This window comes from Chinchilla lanigera, unplaced genomic scaffold (assembly GCF_000276665.1).
Source record: "Chinchilla lanigera isolate Chin_1 unplaced genomic scaffold, ChiLan1.0 scaffold00044, whole genome shotgun sequence".
Taxonomy (NCBI): Eukaryota; Metazoa; Chordata; class Mammalia; order Rodentia; family Chinchillidae; genus Chinchilla; species Chinchilla lanigera.
The window spans coordinates 11,392,161-11,409,944 of NW_004955445.1; the positions used below are offsets into that span (position 1 = coordinate 11,392,161).

The 17,784-nt window shown below is 52.8% G+C and overlaps 4 protein-coding genes across 4 annotated transcripts in view; 3 read left to right on the forward strand and 1 right to left on the reverse strand.

Moving 5' to 3' along the window:
• Pltp (phospholipid transfer protein) overlaps positions 1–7,057 on the forward strand; it is a 14,495-nt gene extending 7,438 nt beyond the window's left edge. Inside the window, exons 9-16 of the mRNA XM_005392402.2 lie at positions 441–611; positions 696–755; positions 2,192–2,356; positions 2,450–2,517; positions 5,940–5,982; positions 6,078–6,141; positions 6,224–6,300; positions 6,739–7,057. Coding sequence (XP_005392459.1) covers positions 441–611; positions 696–755; positions 2,192–2,356; positions 2,450–2,517; positions 5,940–5,982; positions 6,078–6,141; positions 6,224–6,300; positions 6,739–6,870 — 780 coding nt within the window. The 3' untranslated portion in view covers positions 6,871–7,057. The remainder of the gene's footprint in view (positions 1–440; positions 612–695; positions 756–2,191; positions 2,357–2,449; positions 2,518–5,939; positions 5,983–6,077; positions 6,142–6,223; positions 6,301–6,738) is intronic.
• Positions 6,991–12,909, reverse strand: Ctsa (cathepsin A). Its single transcript, XM_005392401.2, has 15 exons — positions 12,834–12,909; positions 12,458–12,636; positions 12,189–12,300; positions 11,894–11,944; positions 11,718–11,804; positions 11,326–11,481; positions 10,897–10,988; positions 10,444–10,528; positions 9,554–9,645; positions 9,397–9,475; positions 9,175–9,317; positions 8,473–8,548; positions 7,853–7,942; positions 7,588–7,692; positions 6,991–7,438 (listed from the first exon to the last, which is right to left on the reverse strand). Exons 2-15 carry the CDS (start codon positions 12,634–12,636, stop codon positions 7,355–7,357), a joined length of 1,431 nt encoding a protein of 476 aa, XP_005392458.1. The 5' UTR covers positions 12,834–12,909; the 3' UTR covers positions 6,991–7,354.
• A 125-nt stretch (positions 12,910–13,034) lies between these two features.
• Neurl2 (neuralized E3 ubiquitin protein ligase 2) lies at positions 13,035–15,659 on the forward strand. The gene is made up of 2 exons (XM_005392400.2): positions 13,035–13,976; positions 14,939–15,659. Exons 1-2 carry the CDS (start codon positions 13,235–13,237, stop codon positions 15,052–15,054), a joined length of 858 nt encoding a protein of 285 aa, XP_005392457.1. The 5' UTR covers positions 13,035–13,234; the 3' UTR covers positions 15,055–15,659.
• A 732-nt stretch (positions 15,660–16,391) lies between these two features.
• Spata25 (spermatogenesis associated 25) lies at positions 16,392–17,570 on the forward strand. Its single transcript, XM_005392403.2, has 2 exons — positions 16,392–16,547; positions 16,907–17,570. Exons 1-2 carry the CDS (start codon positions 16,493–16,495, stop codon positions 17,536–17,538), a joined length of 687 nt encoding a protein of 228 aa, XP_005392460.1. The 5' UTR covers positions 16,392–16,492; the 3' UTR covers positions 17,539–17,570.
• Positions 17,571–17,784: the final 214 nt, after the last annotated feature.

Consider the following 17,784-nt stretch of genomic DNA (forward strand, 5'->3'; position numbering starts at 1 on the left):
AAGCTGAAATCCTGGCTCTGCTGCTGATTAGCTGCCTGACCTTACAGAAGCATAACCTCCTATGCCTGTTTCCCAACGTGGGAAGGGGAATATACAGTGAGGACACACACCTCAGGGCCGCCCTTGGGTTGATTTCCATAACGGTGCTGAAAGAGTACCCGGCACAGAATCACAATGCATGTGTAGTGACAGTCCGTTAATGCCATGTGGCTTTCAAGGCCCGCTCAGATGCCACCTCTCCCGTGGAACCTGCCCTGGTCCTCCCTTCCCTGGGCCAATGGGGTTGCTCCCTGCGGCGCTCCAGCTGTGCTCCTTACAAGGCCTTTGCAGAGATGTGCCTGTGAGTTTTCCCAGAACTAGTACAAGGCAAGGAGACAACCTGCTGTCAGTCTACATACTGGGCTGCTCTGCCTTGACTTGACCCTGAACCTCGATTACAGGGGGCATTTTTTCCCCTGGCTGAGGGGAACTGGAGCTTCCTCAACTGGGCAGTGGAGCCCCAGCTGCAGGAGGAGGAGCGGATGGTATATGTGGCCTTCTCTGAGTTCTTCTTCGACTCTGCCTTGGAGAGCTACTTCCGGGCAGGAGCCTTTCGGCTGGCACTGGAGAAGGTAGGCCAGGGCCTGTCTGTGGGCTGGGTGAGCAGCCTGATGGAGCTCCCAGTGACCCTGTCTCTTCCCAATTCTCCCGTTCAGGTGCCAAAGGATCTGGATGTGCTGCTGAGGGCCACCTATTTGGGGAGCATTATCCTCCTGGTGAGTGTTGGTGGGATGCAGGGGCATGCCAGGGTTTCAGGGCAGCCACCTACACCCAGGAAGGGGTTCAGCAGAAGGGGAGACAGAAGTCCCCACCCATTGCTTGTGGTCAAGTCCCCTTACCTCGCCAAGCCTATTTGCAAATCTGTGCAGGGTGACACTACTTCCTGTCTTGTGTCTGGTACTGAGCTACTGCGAGGGTGGGAGAGAACCCAGCTCCTGCATGTGTAGGAACTTTAATGAAAGAAAGTTATTTAAAGGACATATCCTCGCCAGGTGTGGTGGCACACGCCTGTAATCCCAGCACTCGGGAGGCTGAGGCAGGAGGATCGCTGTGAGTTTGAGACCAGCCTGGGCTACGAAGTGAGCTCAGGTTCAGCCTGAACTGCATAATGAGACCCTGTCTCAAAAAGAAAGAAAAAAAAAAAAAAAAAAAAGGACATGTCCTCAGTTCAATTTTGAAAATGACAAGAGCTGGAATGTGAATCTAGTTGGAATCTGACTCCAGGTCACCCAAATTAAGATTAAACATGTCAGTAAGATTAAGTTAAACATGTAAAATAATTAGAACAGCACTGATACAGAGCAAGCACTCAACAAACTCCAGCTCCTATTATTGCTGTCAGCAGTGTCATCATCATCACCACCAGTAAAACTGGTGGCCAGTTAAGAGCATGGACTCTGCTCATCTTCAGTTCTGCAACTGAGTAAGTACAAATGGACAAATTGGGCTGGGGATTTAGCTCAGCGGCACAGTGCCTGCCTGGGAAGTGCAAGGTCGTGAGTTTGATTCCTGGTACCGGAAAAAAAAAAAAAAAAAAATCCAAATGGACAAATTAATATCCTCAAAAATGGATTGCCGTGTCTCAGAAATGGAAATAGTGTTACCTGGTTCCCATGGTTCCTGTGAGGGTTAACACACATGCAGACTCACATCTGGTGATGAGTAAGCACTTGAATTTATCAGGATTCCTACATGTCTTGTAGAAGTAGTGCAGAAGCCCAGAATATAGGTTAACACGGCTGAGACACCACAAAGGCCGTCCTTGGGTCCGCTGAGGGATGCACCCTGAATGCTAAGGGGGAAGTATTAGGGAAGAATTTGGGTGTGGTGAAACACACCTGTAATCTCAGCACATGGGAGGCTGAGGCAGGAGGGCTGCCACAAGTTAAAAGACTAGCCTGGGCTATGTAATGAGTTCTAGGCCAGCCTGAACTACATACTGAGACCCTGTCTCAAAAAACTAAAAGACAAAGGAGACACTCCTTTGTGTAGCACAAAGGACAAAATCTAGACACAGACGAGGTTTGGAAGCCATGCAAGTCTTGGTATTTGGCCATCCCTGGCTCCCAGAGGGCTGAAGCTGTTACTTCCTTACGGGGTTCTGCAGGAAGCAGACGGGGACATGATCTGCCCCTCTTTGTTCTGTTCCTAGACCCCCACAGAGATTGATTCCCCACTGAAGCTGGAGCTTAGGGTCATCGCCCCACCGCGCTGCACTATTAAACCCTCGGGCACCACTGTCTCCGTCACTGCCAGTGTCACCATCTCCCTGGTCCCGCCCAACCTGCCGGAGGTCCAGCTGTCCAGCATGATCATGGTGCCGGCCCCAGGCTGGGAGCTGCTGGGGAGCAGGGAGAAGGGGGCTGTGGACATTCCCAGCCCATAACACAGCCCTTGTACTTGATCACAGGACGCGCGTCTCAGTGCCAAGATGGCGCTCCGGGGCAAGGCGCTGCGCACACAGCTGGAACTGACCAGGTAGGCAGACGGTGAGGATCTGGGCTGGGCTCTGGCCACTCGGTACCTTAATGTTTTCAGGACAATCACACCTGCCCAACAGTGGAGCTAAAATTGAGCCATATCCATGAGCCACTGGCAAATGGAGTCTGTCTTTGTTAATGCAGACAGGTTTTTTTCTTTTTTGTTCTGTTTTTCTGAGTGCTGGGAATTGAACTTGGGGCCACATGCATGCTAGGCAAACACTTACCCACTAAGCTGCACTTCTAGTCCCCAAAGTGCATCCCTCTCCCCAGTACCAGGAATTGAACCCAGGGCTCTCCCCCTGAGTTATATCTTTAACCCTTTTTTACTTTGCGACCAGGTCTCGCTAAGTTGAACTTGGACTCCTCCTGCCTCAGCCTGCCCCAAGTGCTAGGATACAAACATGTGTCATCGTGTCCAGCCAAAAGTATATTCTTTTGTTTTGTTTTCTTGTGACAGAGTCTTGCTATATAGTTCAGGCTGGCCTTAAACTCACTATGTAGCCCAGGCTGGCTTCAACTCATGGAAATCGTCCTGCTTCAGCCTCCTGAGTGCTGCGATTACAGGCATGTGCCACCGCATTCAGTCAAAAGTACCTTTTAGGAGCTAGGGATATAGTTCAGTGGCACAAGCGCCTACCTGGCAAGCATGAGGTCATGAGTTTGATTCTTGGTACCAAAAAAAAAAAGTACCTTTTAAAAGTCACTCCTGTATCCAACAACTCTAGAGGCAGGCAAAGCAGGTATTACAGACAAGCATACTCCTCCAGCGGAGAAATTGACATCACCATAGTCACACACCAAAGAGGCTTAGAATGTAAGCTGGACAGAATCCTCAAGTAAATAGCTCTGGGACCTTGAAGCAAGTTATTTTATCCTTTTGAATTTCACTTTTTCCCCTCTGTGAAATGCAGATAAAAATGTCATTTTCTAGGCTGTGCTCTCCTGTACGTAGCCATCAGCCATGTGAAACTAGAGTACGGTATTTACACTTAAATTATGTATAATTGAGTAGTTCTAAAGTTGCACTGCCGGGTGGTAGCGCACGCCTGTAAGCCCGGCACTCAGGAGGCTGAGGCAGGAGGATTGTTGCGGGTTCGAGACCAGCCGGGGTTACAAAGTGAGCTCAAGGCCAACCTGAACTGCATAGCGAGACCCTGTCTCAAAAAGACAAAAAAAAAAAAAGTTGCACTAAGCCACATTTTATTAGTCACATATGGCTACAGGCTACCTCAGAGGGCAGTGCAGACACAGAACATTTCCCAGAGCTTTATTGCATGGTGCTATTCTGGGGCTGCTCTAAATGAGGGCTAGAGGCAGGTGTGGTGGAGCATGCCTGTACTTCCACCACTCTGGGAGGCTGAGGCAGGAGGATTGTAAATTTGAGTCCAGTGTGGGCAATTTAGCGACTCAGCAAGACCCTGTCACCAAATAAAAAAGGGCTGAGGATGTAGCTCATTATGAAGGCTGTAGGTTCAACCCCTAGTACCACAAAACAAAAAATAAAACTAAGTAAAATAGAGTTTGAATCAGGCATGGTGGTTCAGGCCTGTAATCCCAGCACTCAAGGGAGGCTGAGGCAGGAGGAAGACTGCTGTGAGTTCAAAGCTAGACTGCACTACATAGTGAGATCCTGCCTTAAAAAAAAAGAAAAGAAAAAAAAAGGGCTGGACGTGTAGCAAAGTCATAGAGCACTTGTCTAGCATGCTTGAGGACTGGGTTCAGTCCCCAGCATCTCTCCCTCTCACACACAGACGCGTGCGCGCGCGCGCGCGCGCACGCGCACACACACACACACACACACACACACACACACAGTAGAGAGGGGCTAAATGGTTAAGAACCTAGATTTTACAGGCAAGTTCTGATACTTCAGCTGTGTGATTTACAAGGTTAGTTACTTTACCTCTGTGGGCCTTATTATCATCATCTATGAAGTGCAATTTTGGATAGTGTCTTTCTCTCTCCTTTTTTTTTTTTTTTTTTTTTGGCTTTTTGAGACATGGTTTCAATATATAGTACAAGCTGGCCTTGAACTCACTTGTGTAGTCCAGGCTGGCCTTGAATTTGCAACAATCCTCCTGCCTTAGCCTCCCAAGTGCTGGGATTATAGACATGCATCACCACCACACCTGGCAATTAATTTCTTAGGGTTGGTATGAGTCAGAGTTCCTGTGAGTCCAAAGGAGGGCAGAATTGTAAAGAAAAGCCTGTGATTCCACTGAGGATTGGATAAGAAAATTGTGGTACTTTTATATAATGGAATATTACTCAGCTGTAAAGAAAGATAAACTCGAGGCTTTTATAGGCAAATGGTCACAACTAGAGACCATACTCATAAGCGAAATAAATCAAACATACATGTGCAAGCACCGCATTGTTTCTCTAGTGTAAAGCCTGAAAGAGTTAATTTAAACTAGGAGATATGACAGACATTGGGAATTGATAGGAAAGCACTCATAGGTAAAGGATAACTTGAATATGGGAAAAGAGAAGGGAAAGAAGGAGAAAGTTTGTATATATGTATATGCAGGATAGTTAACACAGGTGCTCTACTGTCCTGTATTTCCTTGCTGAAAGAAACTGTCAGTGAGGCATTGGTTGATTAGCTTTGCATGTCTATATGTGTTTTCATGAGAAACTACATTGAAGATATCAATATGTAATACAACAAGCATTGTTAATTCCCTACCACTCTGTTTGTAACTCTGTAATGTCTGTACTGATCCTTTGCTATTTTGTAAAACGTTGTCGATCTGTTAGTATTTTCCTCCTTTTATTTCTAAAAAAAAAAAAAAAAAAAAAAAAAGAAAAGCCTGTGATTAAGAGCATGGACCCTAGGATCAGGCAAACTTTCTTAAGGCTTAAACCTCAAACAGCTCTTTTTAAATCTTAAAGGTTTTGGGCCAGGCGTGGGGGCGCACGCCTGTAATCCCAGCACTCAGGAGGCTGAGGCAGGAGGATCGTTGTGAGTTTGAGGCCAGCCTGGGCTACAAAGTGAGCTCAAGGCCAGCCTGAACTGCTAACAAGACCCTGTCTCAAAAAGACAAAAAAAAAAAAAAAAGAGATGGTGTGTTACTAAGTTGTCCAGGCTGGCCTGGATTTGGGATCCACCCCTCAGTACTCTGGGCAGCTGGAATTACAGGTGTGTGCCATGGCATTCAGCTGCATTTCACTTTTAAACATGTGTAGTACCTGACAGGGAGTAAGCACTTATTTCTGTTAAATAGACAAATAAAAAGTAGTGGATCTGGAGAATAGGAGCCCCAAGGAGGCGGAAGGGACCTGCTCAAGGAGGTACACAGGAGTGTGCGCCAGGGGAAGCCACTGGGGTGGAGCACAGGAGACAAACCAGGCGCCTCTGGCAGGCAGGCCTCTGGGCTGCGTACTAGCGGGCTCTTGTTTCTCTTGCTCCCGCAGGTTCCGAATCTACTCAAACCAGTCTGCGCTGGAGTCACTGGCTGTGAGTTGAGAAGGGCGGGCGGCCAGGCGGGCTCACGGTAGCGGCTAAGGAGCCGCCGCCCATGCCTGCCTGGTCTTTGCCTCTCTCCCTTCCAGCTGATCCCGCTACAGGCCCCTCTGAAGACCCTGCTGCAGATCGGGGTGATGCCCATGCTCAATGGTAGGGCTGGGTGGGAGGGGGGGGGTGTGGAGCAGGGGCGAGCTGGCTGAGCCCAGACTAAGGGGGCTGCTCTCACCCACAGAGCGGACCTGGCGCGGAGTGCAGATCCCTCTACCCGAGGGTATCAGCTTTGTGCGCGAGGTGGTGACGAACCACGCGGTAAGCGGGGGTGTGAGCGGGAAGGGCGGAAGGGGCGGAAGGAGTTTCCACTCCCTATAGCTCCCCAGTACTCTCCAAGCCCTCCCCCCAGACCCTCCCTCCCTCAACAAGTACAATCTTCTATCAGGCTCCTTCCTCTAGTCCTTTCCCCAGGCTGTGCCTTCTTGGAATACCCTACTCCAGTCCCAACGCCTACCAGTCTTCCAGGTCTTAGCTGAAAGGTCACCTCCGGGAAGCCCTCCTTGATGTTTACAGCCTGTGGTTCTACATCCTCTCTTAGCACCTTGGACCCAGAGCCAGGAGAAGCACTTTGCCTCTCTGAGTCTCCCACTAGATGGAGACCTGCCCCCCACAAGGCCAGGGGCCCTGTCTCCACCTTTAGATTCTGCCTCAGTAATGGCACGGATGAATGAGACCGCTCTCTGCTCTGCTGCGCAGGGCTTCCTCACCGTCGGGGCTGACCTCCACTTTGCCAAAGGGCTGCGAGAGGTGATCGAAAAGAACCGGCCTGCCAGCGCCAGAGACGCCCAGGCATCCAGTGCCCCTCCGCCCTCCACGGCAGCTGCCTGAGCCCTCGAGCCCAACCCTGGTAGCTGCTGGGCAGGACTCCAGCCCCTCTCAGCCCTTCCCTCTCCTCCTCCACAGCCCGGCAGGGTCCCTCGAGCCTCCAGTGCCACAGAGAAGACAGGGTTTCAAGTTGTACCTGATTTAATTCCATAATCAGTTTACCTGTGAATTACAATCCGTCCATCCCTCCCCCCGGGCTGTCCTGAGAGCTGTGTTGGCGGGGTGAGAAGGGGTCAGAGTATCAGGAAGGGCCTTCTTTTAGCAGGGAGGGGCCCAGGCCACTCAGGCAGGGGCTGTTGCAGGGATAAAGTGCTAACCAGGCCCTCTGCTGGCTGAGACACTGGGCCCAGGGTGCAATGCACAGGGTGTGGGAAGGGGAAACAGTGCTGGGGGGGCTCCCCCTCAAGAGGACAGACCTCCTTCCTAGTGCAGACCCCGAGAAGGGCTGGGTCAGACAGTAAGTGGCTTTCACTGGTCCCCTCGGTCATCAGTATGGCTCCTTGTTTAGGAAGCGGGAGAACATGGTGAAGGCGGCAAGGGGCTTGTCCGTGGGGACCATGTGTCCAGCACCCTGGGGAAACAATACTGTGTGAGTGTCTGGCTCCCCCATTATTTCCTTCATCTCAGCCTTCCCTCCCTGAAAACCTGCCCTCCCAGGGGCTAGTGGCACCCCAGAACAAAAGGCAGCCAGAGGGTGCAGATGGGTAGCCCAGGCCCTACCTTGATGGTGAGAAAGTCGATGTTGGAGAACTCCTTCACGAAGCCAGCAACCTGCTCCCCACTGTCCCCGTAGTCCACTAGCCAGGGCCGGCGCTGCACCTCCATCTGCCCCACCAGGAAAGATATCAGCCTGTGGCATCTTTAGCCCTGCCCAGGCGGAGCTTAGGCACAGGAACTACTCTCTGGGTTTGCCCTCTGTGTGAACAGAGCTGCTCCCAGGGACATCCAGTCCTACGCTCAGCCCTATCCAGGCAGGCTGCCTTACCTTCTGGTTGAGGGAATCCACAAACCACTCATCCCCTAAGAAATTGCAGGCCATATCCACGTCTCCATTGTATATCAGGATCTGGTATTTCTGGAGCAGGATAAAGGGGCAAATAGGAGATCCAGAATTTGCCCAGGTCCCAGCTCTGCCGTAGTCAAGCCCTGCCCCTCAGGGAACTCAAGGGGCCCAGCTAAATAGTTGTCCTGGGAACTTCTTGGGGTGGGTATTTATTACTTATCCAGTGAGTGCTAAGGAAACATTTTACCATGAAGGTATGTACCGTAAGTCCCATTTTACTGAGAACTTGCAGTTAAAGAGACTTAAGAAAAAGACTTGCTGGCGGCCTTACGTAACCTTGAGCAAGGCTCCCTTCTACCCCAACCCTTTATTTGCCTTATTGTGACATGACCCAAGTAGCTCTTCCTACTCTAAGGGACCACAAAGACCCCTTGACCTACGGAGAGTAGCATGAAGTAGAGACAAACTCAGGTTCAAATCCTGACCCTATCACCCACAGAACCTTGGGCAAAGGACTTTACCTCTTGAGGCTGAGCCTCTCCAGTCCCAAAGGGAGCTTAAAGGGAGCTTTAAGGGGCCCCCAGCTTGCTGTCCACACACACCTGTGAGTTGAGCAGCTTCAGGTACTGTGAATTCATGTTTTGGTAGAGGCGGCGATATTGTAAATTCACCAGGAAGCTGCGTGGAGCACGGGGCCCAGGAAGACCAGACAGCAGAGGAGGGGAAAAAAAGCCATGAGATCAGATCTTTTTTCCTCTCCCAACCTCCAACCTAGGAAGCAGACAGCTGGGTTTTCAGGTATGTCACTTCTCTCGGACTTGCCTGGATGGGGGTGGCATTCAGAAGCCCTCAGCCCGCCCTCAGTCAGAAACATACGGGACTTCTGGTTGTTACGGTGACGGAACACAAGTGGCACTGAGTGCTAGGAGCCAGCAGGTGTGACGGTCACAACACATAACAAGAGTGTACAGCGTGGGCACTGATTGGCACAGCAGACCCAGTACGCTGCCCTGTGCCAGGCACCAACCCTTTTAGCTGCAGATGGGAAGGCACTGGAGTGGGGCTCACGTCCACCCACTAAATGTCAGAAGAGCAATTGATACTACCAACCACGGTGGCCACTGATGAGTGAACTGGCTGTGAGTCACTCGATTTGGAGGTTAGGGACCTTCAACGTCCTGCACAGTAGCTAATTTCCATGCCCTGAAGGCCCACGCTGCCCACTGGAGAAACCCCAGCCAAAGGGTCCCTGGGAACCGGGCTGATGCCTCTGAGCCCTGGCATGAGTGGCCACAGAAACTCACTTGCACATGTCCCAGGGGGGCAGCTGCTCAGGGATGTGGAGGGCCTTCCGCACGTACGGGTTGTTGAGGTAGGTAGAGGGGGCTGTGGTGTTGGTGCAGGGGGGATCCATTCGTACTTTATTGCCAGAACGCAGCAGCAGGGCCTAGGGACAAGCCGCAGGGTCAGGGTCCTCATTGCCTGCCCTGCCCACTGCTCGGGAGAAAGCCCACGCCTGTGCACACCTGATTCCATGTCCGCTTGAGTGGCAGGCGAGTGAAGATGTTGCCAAAATCCTGAACCACGGTAGTGCCCTCCTCATACCTGAAAGTGAAGTGGGGGATGGGTGCTAGGCCTCTAGACGGGGCTAGGCTGGCCCAAGGGGTACAGAGCAGCTCCTACCTAACATGGCCAGGAACGCCCCCAGCACACGGGGCGTAGAGGTTGTAGATGTTGAGGCCAGAGTTGCTCACGATGTGGGACACTTCCTGAAGCTGTAACAACACACCAGCACATTTCACAGATCCATGGCCTGCCACGGCCTTACCCACTTACCCCAAGATGCTTCTTCACCTTTTTCACAGGTGGGGAAACTGATGCTTACAGGAAACACCCTTCCAAACCTAGGTCCAGATCCCAGCACCACTATTTCCTAGCATTATGAGTTACAGCAAGTGACTGAAAACTTACGGGCCTCAGTTTCCTTACCAGGTATCCCAGTGAACATTGCCAAAAGGTGCACTTTAAAAAAGCAATGGGGTGGGGAAATATAGCTCAGTGGCATAAGCACCTCCCTAGCAAGTGCAAGGTCCTGAGTTCAATTCCTGGTACCAAAAAAAAAAAAGCAATAGGGGTTTGGGTGTGGTACAATGGTGCACGCCTAATCCCAGCACTGGGGAGGCTGAAGCAGGAGGATCACCCCAAGTTGGAGGCCAGCCTGAACTACATACTCAGACCCTATCTCAAAAAAAAAAAAAAAACCAAACTGGGCTGGGTATTGTGGCACATGCCTGTACTTGCAGTTAGCTGAAAGGCTGAGGCAAGAGGATCACAAATTTGAGGCTATCCCAGGCAACTCAATGAGAGCCTATCTCAAATTTAAAAAAAAAAAAGGGCTGCGGATGTAGCTCAGTGGTAGAGTGCTTGTCTAGCATGTGGAAGGCCTGGGGTTCGCTAGTATTACAAGAAAAGCAAGCGACATGACCCATGGACAAGGAGCCCCCAAGGAGGGGATGTGATTCTTCTCAGGGTTAGGGATGACAGGGCTAAGCAAAGCAGAGGTGGAATCTCACATTTGTCACACATTCTGGGTCTTTGTTGTCATAGAAGTTACACTTGTTCTGAGAGCAGCAGTGGGCCTGCAGCAAAGACCACAGCCTGTAGGAGATCAGAGGGAAAGTGCTCAGGCCCATGCTGGGTACAGATGCCAAGTGTCCCCTCTCTACCCTTCAGCCGCTCACCAGGACCTGACCCCAGGGGACAAAGAAAGACATCACAGAGAGTGGCATATGGGTCACCAATCTTAGCTTCCACAGCATGTCCGCTGAGCTATAGAGAGCCCTCCTTAGTCTCTTTAGATTCAGAGATCTATTCTGGGCCATTTAGCACCAAACCTTCCGACGACTCCAGTCCCCATCTGTGCGTAAACCAGGGCAAAGTCTGGAATATCGTGTGTCAGGAGGACGGATTTGCCATTTCATGACCTGCCCCACCTTAGAGATTGCCCAACCGACCCTCTCACATACCTGTTTCCCAGAAGGCCATGGTAGTAGGCAAAATAGACCAGGGAGTTGTCATTCTGCTCATAAGAGGCGAGTCCATTGCCCACAGCCAGCCCCTGTGAAGTATCCAGGGTGCTCAGGTCATCTGGAGGGTGAGGACAAGGAAGAACCTCCCTTGACCTACACTCAGACCTTCCGCAATCTGGAAGTTGAAGCCCAGGTGGATTGTGTGGGTGGTAGGTGGGAGAGGCCACTCAAGGTAAAGAAAGAGCTGGCAGTTTGCCTGATGAGCTTCCTGTGGTAGGAACCATACAAGCAGATACAGGGTAGGTGGTAGCAAAGAGCTCTCCAAGGGGGCTGGGGGTGAGGAGACAGCGTTGACCTGTCTGACCTTCCTAACTGCAAGGCTATGGTCACAGAGGGCCTCCCTTCCCTCCTGCAGCTGGCCTGTACCTGGAGGTTCATGCTGGTGTCCTGCATGACCAGCACAGCCAGGGTGGGGATGTAGATGCCAGCATAGCTCTCACCAGTCAGGAAAAGTTTGTTGTTCTTGTACTCCGGAAAGAGGCGGAAGAAATCCTTAAGGGCCTCAAAATTGCTCTGGGCGACCTGGAGGAGGCAGGACATAGGGAACCAGGAACTTCACCACGTGAACTAAAAAGACCCTTGGAGATAATGAAATTAACTCAACCCAGTTTGTGCAAGAGGAAGTGACTTGTCTATGATCACATCACATTGCACAGGGCAGAGCCCAAAATGGATTCTGAGGCCATGCTGCCTCCCCTCAGGCCACCTGTGGAGAACCCCAGGGGGGGCTGAGGTAGGGGGGCAGGCACCAGACTCACCTCAGTGTCATTGGTCGCATAAACTTTGTCATCGGAGTAGGAGAAGCCCACTCCGGCTGGGGACTCGATGTACAACATGTTGGCGATCTAGAGGGGAGAGGAACTGAGCTGAAGCGGGTTTCTCACCTCGCCCAGGGGCCCAGGTATCCCCAGGGCACCCACTGCTCCGTCCATACCAAGTTCCAAGAGTAAGGGTTGTAATTCAGAGTGACACCATCTGGCTGGATCTGAGGAGGGAAGGTATGGCTGAGTCTGGAAGTCCAACTAGAGGGAGGGAAAGGGCCATGGTGCTAGGCCCTTTACTTATGGGGCACGTCCCCATCCCCTCCCCCCAAGTTAAGACAGTGATACAGATGAAAAGACCACCAAGGTTCAGGAAGAAGGAAGACAGTTTGGAAACCCATACGGACTTTTCTCCCCTTTCCCAGCCTTTCCCCTGGGGAACTGCCTCCCTTCCCTCTTTCTACCTACCAGGAAGGGCCCGTGCTCTGTGAGGAACCCATCCAGGGAGCTGCAGCCCGGACCTCCGTTGAGCCAAAGCACCACAGGGCTGTTCTTTGGGTCTTTCTGGGACTCCACAAACCTGGGGTGGGGGTCAGGGCAGGGCTGGTGCAGATGGAGCGGCTCCCTCCCGCCCGGCGCCCTCAGTGGTCTTCAGAACCGTCCGCCCTGCCCTCGCCGCCCCGGCGGGCAGTGTAAGCGCCACCCCCCACCCTGCCCCGGGGTGCAGCGCCGCAGACCAGTAGTGGAAGTGCTTGGAGTCCGAGGCTCTGAGGTAGCCGGAGTACTGACGGAAGGACGGCTGCTTGGCCAGTCCGGGGAGGCTCTGGATCTCGTCTTGGTCGGGGGCTGCTGCGCCTCGGGACACCCAGGACGCGAGCACCAGCACGAACAGCGGCGACAGCGCGGCTCGGGCCATCTGCGAAGGAAGCAGGGGGCGCCTGCTGTTTACCGGTTCTCTCGCTCCCCGGCGCTTGGGGACAGCAGTCCCTGGGAAGGAGCTGGGCGAGTCCACCAGGGCACCCCCAGCCACGCGTCCGCACCCATCAGCTGGGCCACCGCCGCTGCCCATCGATCCCGACTCCGGGATCCCCTCCCGCACCGGAGTTCGCTCACCTCCGCTCCTAGCGTCCTTTGCTCTCCAGGAGCTGCCGGGCGACTGAAATCATGTGTACTCCGAGTCACGTGAGCTCCGCTGTCACGTGAGGGCTCCTCAGTTCCGCTCTGGGGGCCCGGGGGCAGGAGCGGTCATTTGCCCGGTCAAAGCTTGCAGTAGTGGCTTCGCCAGCGATCAGGAGATCTAGGTGTCAACCCGGAGGTTCCTCAGCTACCAGAGGAGACCCGGTCCTGGACAGGGTCCCTGAGCCAGCGGCGCTAGGACCCCCGGGCAGAGTCTCGGAGATGGCAGTCGTGGGGGTGGCGGGTGGGAAATGCCTTACATGGTCCCCAGAGTTCACCCACTGAGCCCGCGCCCAAAATAGCCCCTGCCGCCTGCTGGCCTCACTGTGGGCCGGGCGATGGCGGCTGCCTCTCACCCGGTGGAGCTGGGCGCTCCCTGGGGGCCCACGGGCCCGGAGCCCCCTCCCACGCGCTTCCACCGTGTGCACGGAGCCAACATTCGCGTGGACCCCTCGGGGACCCAGGCCACACGCGTGGAGAGCTTCGCCCACGGTGTGTGCTTCAGTCGAGACCCGCTGGCCCCGGGCCAGGTATTCCTGGTCGAGATCGAGGAAAAAGAACTGGGTTGGTGCGGGCATCTGCGTCTCGGCCTGACTGCGCTGGACCCCGCCAGTTTGGCTTCTGTGCCCGAGTTTTCGCTACCCGACCTGGTCAGCCTGGGCCACACCTGGGTCTTCGCCATCACTCGCCACCACAACCGTGTACCCCGGGAAGGCCAATCGGAGGCAGAGGCAGCGGCCCCCAGCCGACCCCCGGCACTCTTGGTGAAACCTTATCTGTGCATTGAGCAGTTTCGAATTCCCCGGGACCGCCTGGTGGGCCGAAGCCGGCCGGGGCTCTACAGCCATCTCCTGGACCAGCTCTATGAGCTGAATGTGTTGCCTCCTACCGCGCGCCGCAGCCGCCTGGGAGTCCTCTTCTGCCCGCGCCCAGATGGCACGGCAGACATGCACATCATCATCAATGGCGAGGACATGGGCCCCAGCGCCAGGGGACTGCCAGCTGCCCAGCCTCTCTACGCGGTGGTGGATGTGTTTGCCTCCACCAAAAGCGTGCGCCTGGTCCAGCTGGAGTATGGCTGTAGGTATTCCACCCGCAGGGCAGTGACCTTCCTGAAGAGTGAGAGGACAGAAACTTTTTTCTTTGGTCCTGAGTTATATCCTCAGCCCTTTCTTGAATTCAGTCTCTGGGATTACAGGTGTACTGCCACCTGGGTTGAGGACAGAACTTGTTAGGACTCCCTAGTCAGCGTGCTAGCTAGGCTTTGGTCTGTCCAGCCTGGTTTAGAAGTAGGAGAATCTGGCTTCAAGCTACACCTCTCAAGGGCCAGGGATATAGCTCAGTGGCACAGCACCTGCCTGGCACATGTGACGCTGTCAGTTTGATTTCCAGTACCAAAAAGAAAAACAAACAAACAAAAAAAACTACACCTCTGCTTAGGATTTTGCACAAGATGAGTGGGGATTACCCAGCTCAGCTGATTAAAATGCTCTGCAGGTCCCTTTTAGTTTTGACAGTGCTTTTTATATTAACCTAGGGTGAAGGGTCTAAACTGATTTTCCGTGTTGGGCCTCAAGAATTGTGTTCTTTTACCAGAGAAATGCTCATCAACTTGGATTAGTTCAGAGACACTACAGACCTCACATTGAGAGCTTTTAAACTTTTCAGTCTGGTTTATACAGCTCTGTTGAGCTTTATTTATAGCTCTGATCACATTTTATGAATTGCGTGAACTAGAACCTACTCTGTGCCAGGCCCGGGCTGGGGGCTGTGTTTACATAGACAGATCAGATCTTCCTGCCTTCAGAAGCTGCTAAGTGAAGGAGAAAGGAATTGTACTGCATTATAATAGAAAGAGGGCTGCCATGTGTGAAAGTTGCTTTATCTCGAGCATATGAGCAGGCTGAAGCAGGCGGACCTTGAGAGCAAAAGGGACTTGCTCAAGGTGATGGGAAAGTGGGGACCAGAACCTAGACATTCTGGGTCTCAGCCTCAGACCCACCCTTCAGCTCAGTTTGCCTTTGACAACCTTCTCTTCACAGTGCCGTCCCTGCAGACTCTGTGCCGACTGGTGATCCAGAGGAGTGTGGTGCACCGGCTGGCTATTGAGGGGCTCCACCTGCCCAGAGGACTTAAGGATTTCTGCAAGTATGAATGAAGGCCTGCAGCTGCCGCGACCCAGAGCAAGAGGAGTGTATCCTGCTCTCAGAGCTGTGGCTAGTCTGAAACTCACCCCACTGCTGCCAACAAGGACCAGAAATAAACACAGCTGAGGGGGCTGGGGATTTAGCTCAGTGGCACAGCACCTGCCTGGCAAGCGCAAGGTCATGAGTTCGATTTCTGGTACCGGAAGAAAAACAAAAACAAATAAACACAGCTGAGGTGCCATTCTTCCAGTCTTTGGCACACCCCCTTCCCCCTGCAGCCTGTGAGAAGCAATTCTAGAATCATTGCAGGTTCATAGAACAGAGTAAAGGGAGCATTTTAGACCTAAACTAGGGATTCTTAGCCTGGCCACTTATGAGGGTTATCTGGGATACTTAAAGAATGCTGATGCCCCAGACTCCATCTCTAGAAATTCTCCTTCAATTTGTCAGGGGATTAGGCCTAGATGTTTTTTGTAAAAGGCCCTCTTGTTTATTTTTTATTTTATTTTTTTGTAAGACAGGGTCTCAGATATGTAGTTCAGCCCGTCCTTAAACTCCCTATGTAGCTCAGGCTGGCCTGGAACTTGAAGCAATCCGCCTGCCTCAGCCTCCTGAGTGCTAGGATCACAGGTGTGTGCCACCACACCCAGCTCCTCTTGTTGATTCTAGTGTACTGCCTGGGTTGAGACAAATTTCTAGACCAAGGCTTCAACTTTGACACCTAGCATCGGCACTGGAGAAACAAAACAATAATCACCTGAGCCTGATCCTGGGATTCTGATTTGTCTGTGATTAATCTGGACATTACAATTTCTCAAAGCTCCACGCCTGGTGTGGCCAACCTGAACTACATAATGTGACCCTGTCTCAAAAAAACAGAACAGAATAAAACAGAACAGAACAAAACAAGCATTTCTCAAAGCTCCCAAAGAGATTTAAATGTATAGCATGGGCTGAGAATTAGATCCTTAGTACAACCATTTCATTTTGCAGAGGGGAACCTGAGGCCCGGAGATGCAGATGTGTTTGACCTCTTGCTTCAGCCTCCCCGGTTCTGGGATTACAGGTGCGCACTCCCAGGCCCGGCCTTAGACTCCTTTATTTGTATCTCTGATCATTTGCTTCCATACAGCTCTCGTCTCATCCTCACAACTGGTGAGGTAGGGGCAGTCATCGCTCCTATTTTACAGATGAGGCTACTGAGGAACAAAACTGTCCTAGGGACTTGACTAAGGTAAGGGCAAGAATCTAGAACACTGTGGTCCTGGCCCAGTGTGCTTTTAATACCATCTCATTGTCAGGTAAGGTTCTAGAATGAACAGACCAGTGGTGTGAGGTAGGCTGCGGGTGTTAAGAGGAGGGACTGTGAGGTGACATTCTAGAAGCATGGAGAGGGTAGGATAGGAGGCATATAACTATTCCCTCATAAACAGGGGTTTTGGGGCAGCCATGTCTTACTTCCTGTCTCCACAAACTCATCCAGGTCTTCTGCCTTCTGGCCAAGGTGAGAGGGGTTCCTTGAACCAGAGGGGGCATTGCGACTTCTCACGTGAAGCTGCTTCCTTGGCTCTGGGGAGGTGGAGTTTCTGCTGGGCATTTTGGGGCTGGCCTTGGAGTCAAGAAAAGGCATTCCAGAAGTCCCCACTAATTACTAATTACCCACTTGCTTATTCATTCAACATTCCTCTATCACCTGCTCAGTGCTGGGGGCTAGGGGGTATGAGTATGAGTAACATAGTTCCCAATCTCTAGACAGTGCTTCTTGGGCTGGTCTTAATTGCTCCTATTACCAAGCCCTGCCCCTCAGGGCCTCTTCCTCAAAGAGGCCAAAAATAACATTCCATCTCATTCCTGTCTCTGCAGGTGGGGCTGCTTCTCCGGGTTCCTCCCTTGGCCTCTATAGTCCTGCAGAGCCAGTGGTGGTAGCCTCTGGTGGACCAGGCCCTCTGAGCCAGAAAGCTGAGCAGGTGGTACCTGGTGTCCAGGCAGTACCTGGTGTCCAGGCAGTACCTGAAGCCAGGCGCTGCCCTGGGGGTGCTAGCTGGGAGACAATGCCGAGGAAGGAGTACAATCGATACTGCCACAAAGTCTGCCTCCCAAGGCAACCGGAGAGCTTGGGCTGGGAGGCTGGCTGCTCCAGAAGCAGAGCTCCCCACATGGGTGGCCCCAGCAGGCCTGGGCCCCTGCTGCTGTGTGGGCTGTCACCAGGGGTTCTGCCAGTGCCCTCTGAAGCAGGGGGGAAGGATGCCGGCTCCCAGTCTAACATCTGCATCCTGACCTTGGCCATGATGATCGCCGGCATCCCCACCGTGCCTGTCCCAGGCCTGCGGGAAGAGGACTTGATCCGTGCAGCTCAAGCTTTCATGATGGCCCACCCCGAGCCAGAGAGAGCTGTGCAGCGGGCACAGTGGGTGCAGACACAGGCCCACACAGCCTCCGGGGAGATGGCCCTAGTGAGGTCCAGGAGGGGCCAGCCTCCTGGCTCCTGCTTGTAGCTGGATGAAATAGCACCAGACACACAGGGTGGCTTCTCTGTATGGTTTTTGGGTAGATCGGGTTGGTGGGATGCTATGGGAGGAATAGGGACTGGGTGGGTGGTGAAGGAAAATTCCAGTCCATTAGTGCCCAGGTCCCGCAAAGTTTCCCTTGCTACCATTAAGCCTGATCAGACAGGGCCCGGGATGTAGCTCAGTGGTGGAAGTGCTTGCCTGGCAAGCCTGAGGTCATGAGTTTGATTCCTG

What these genes read in the sequence shown, in the direction of transcription:
- Ctsa (XM_005392401.2), bottom strand. Translation starts at nt 12,636, where the DNA reads ATGGCCCGAGCCGCGCTGTCGCCGCTGTTCGTGCTGGTGCTCGCGTCC. An exon ending in TCCAAGCACTTCCACTACTG is followed by an intron (nt 12,301 to 12,457) that starts GTCTGCGGCGCT and finishes CCCCCACCCCAG; the next exon opens with GTTTGTGGAGTCCCAGAAAG. An exon ending in ATGCGACCAATGACACTGAG is followed by an intron (nt 11,482 to 11,717) that starts GTGAGTCTGGTG and finishes TGCCTCCTCCAG; the next exon opens with GTCGCCCAGAGCAATTTTGA.
- Neurl2 (XM_005392400.2), top strand. Translation starts at nt 13,235, where the DNA reads ATGGCGGCTGCCTCTCACCCGGTGGAGCTGGGCGCTCCCTGGGGGCCC. An exon ending in GGTCCAGCTGGAGTATGGCT is followed by an intron (nt 13,977 to 14,938) that starts GTAGGTATTCCA and finishes TTCTCTTCACAG; the next exon opens with TGCCGTCCCTGCAGACTCTG.
- Spata25 (XM_005392403.2), top strand. Translation starts at nt 16,493, where the DNA reads ATGTCTTACTTCCTGTCTCCACAAACTCATCCAGGTCTTCTGCCTTCT. An exon ending in TCTTCTGCCTTCTGGCCAAG is followed by an intron (nt 16,548 to 16,906) that starts GTGAGAGGGGTT and finishes CTGTCTCTGCAG; the next exon opens with GTGGGGCTGCTTCTCCGGGT.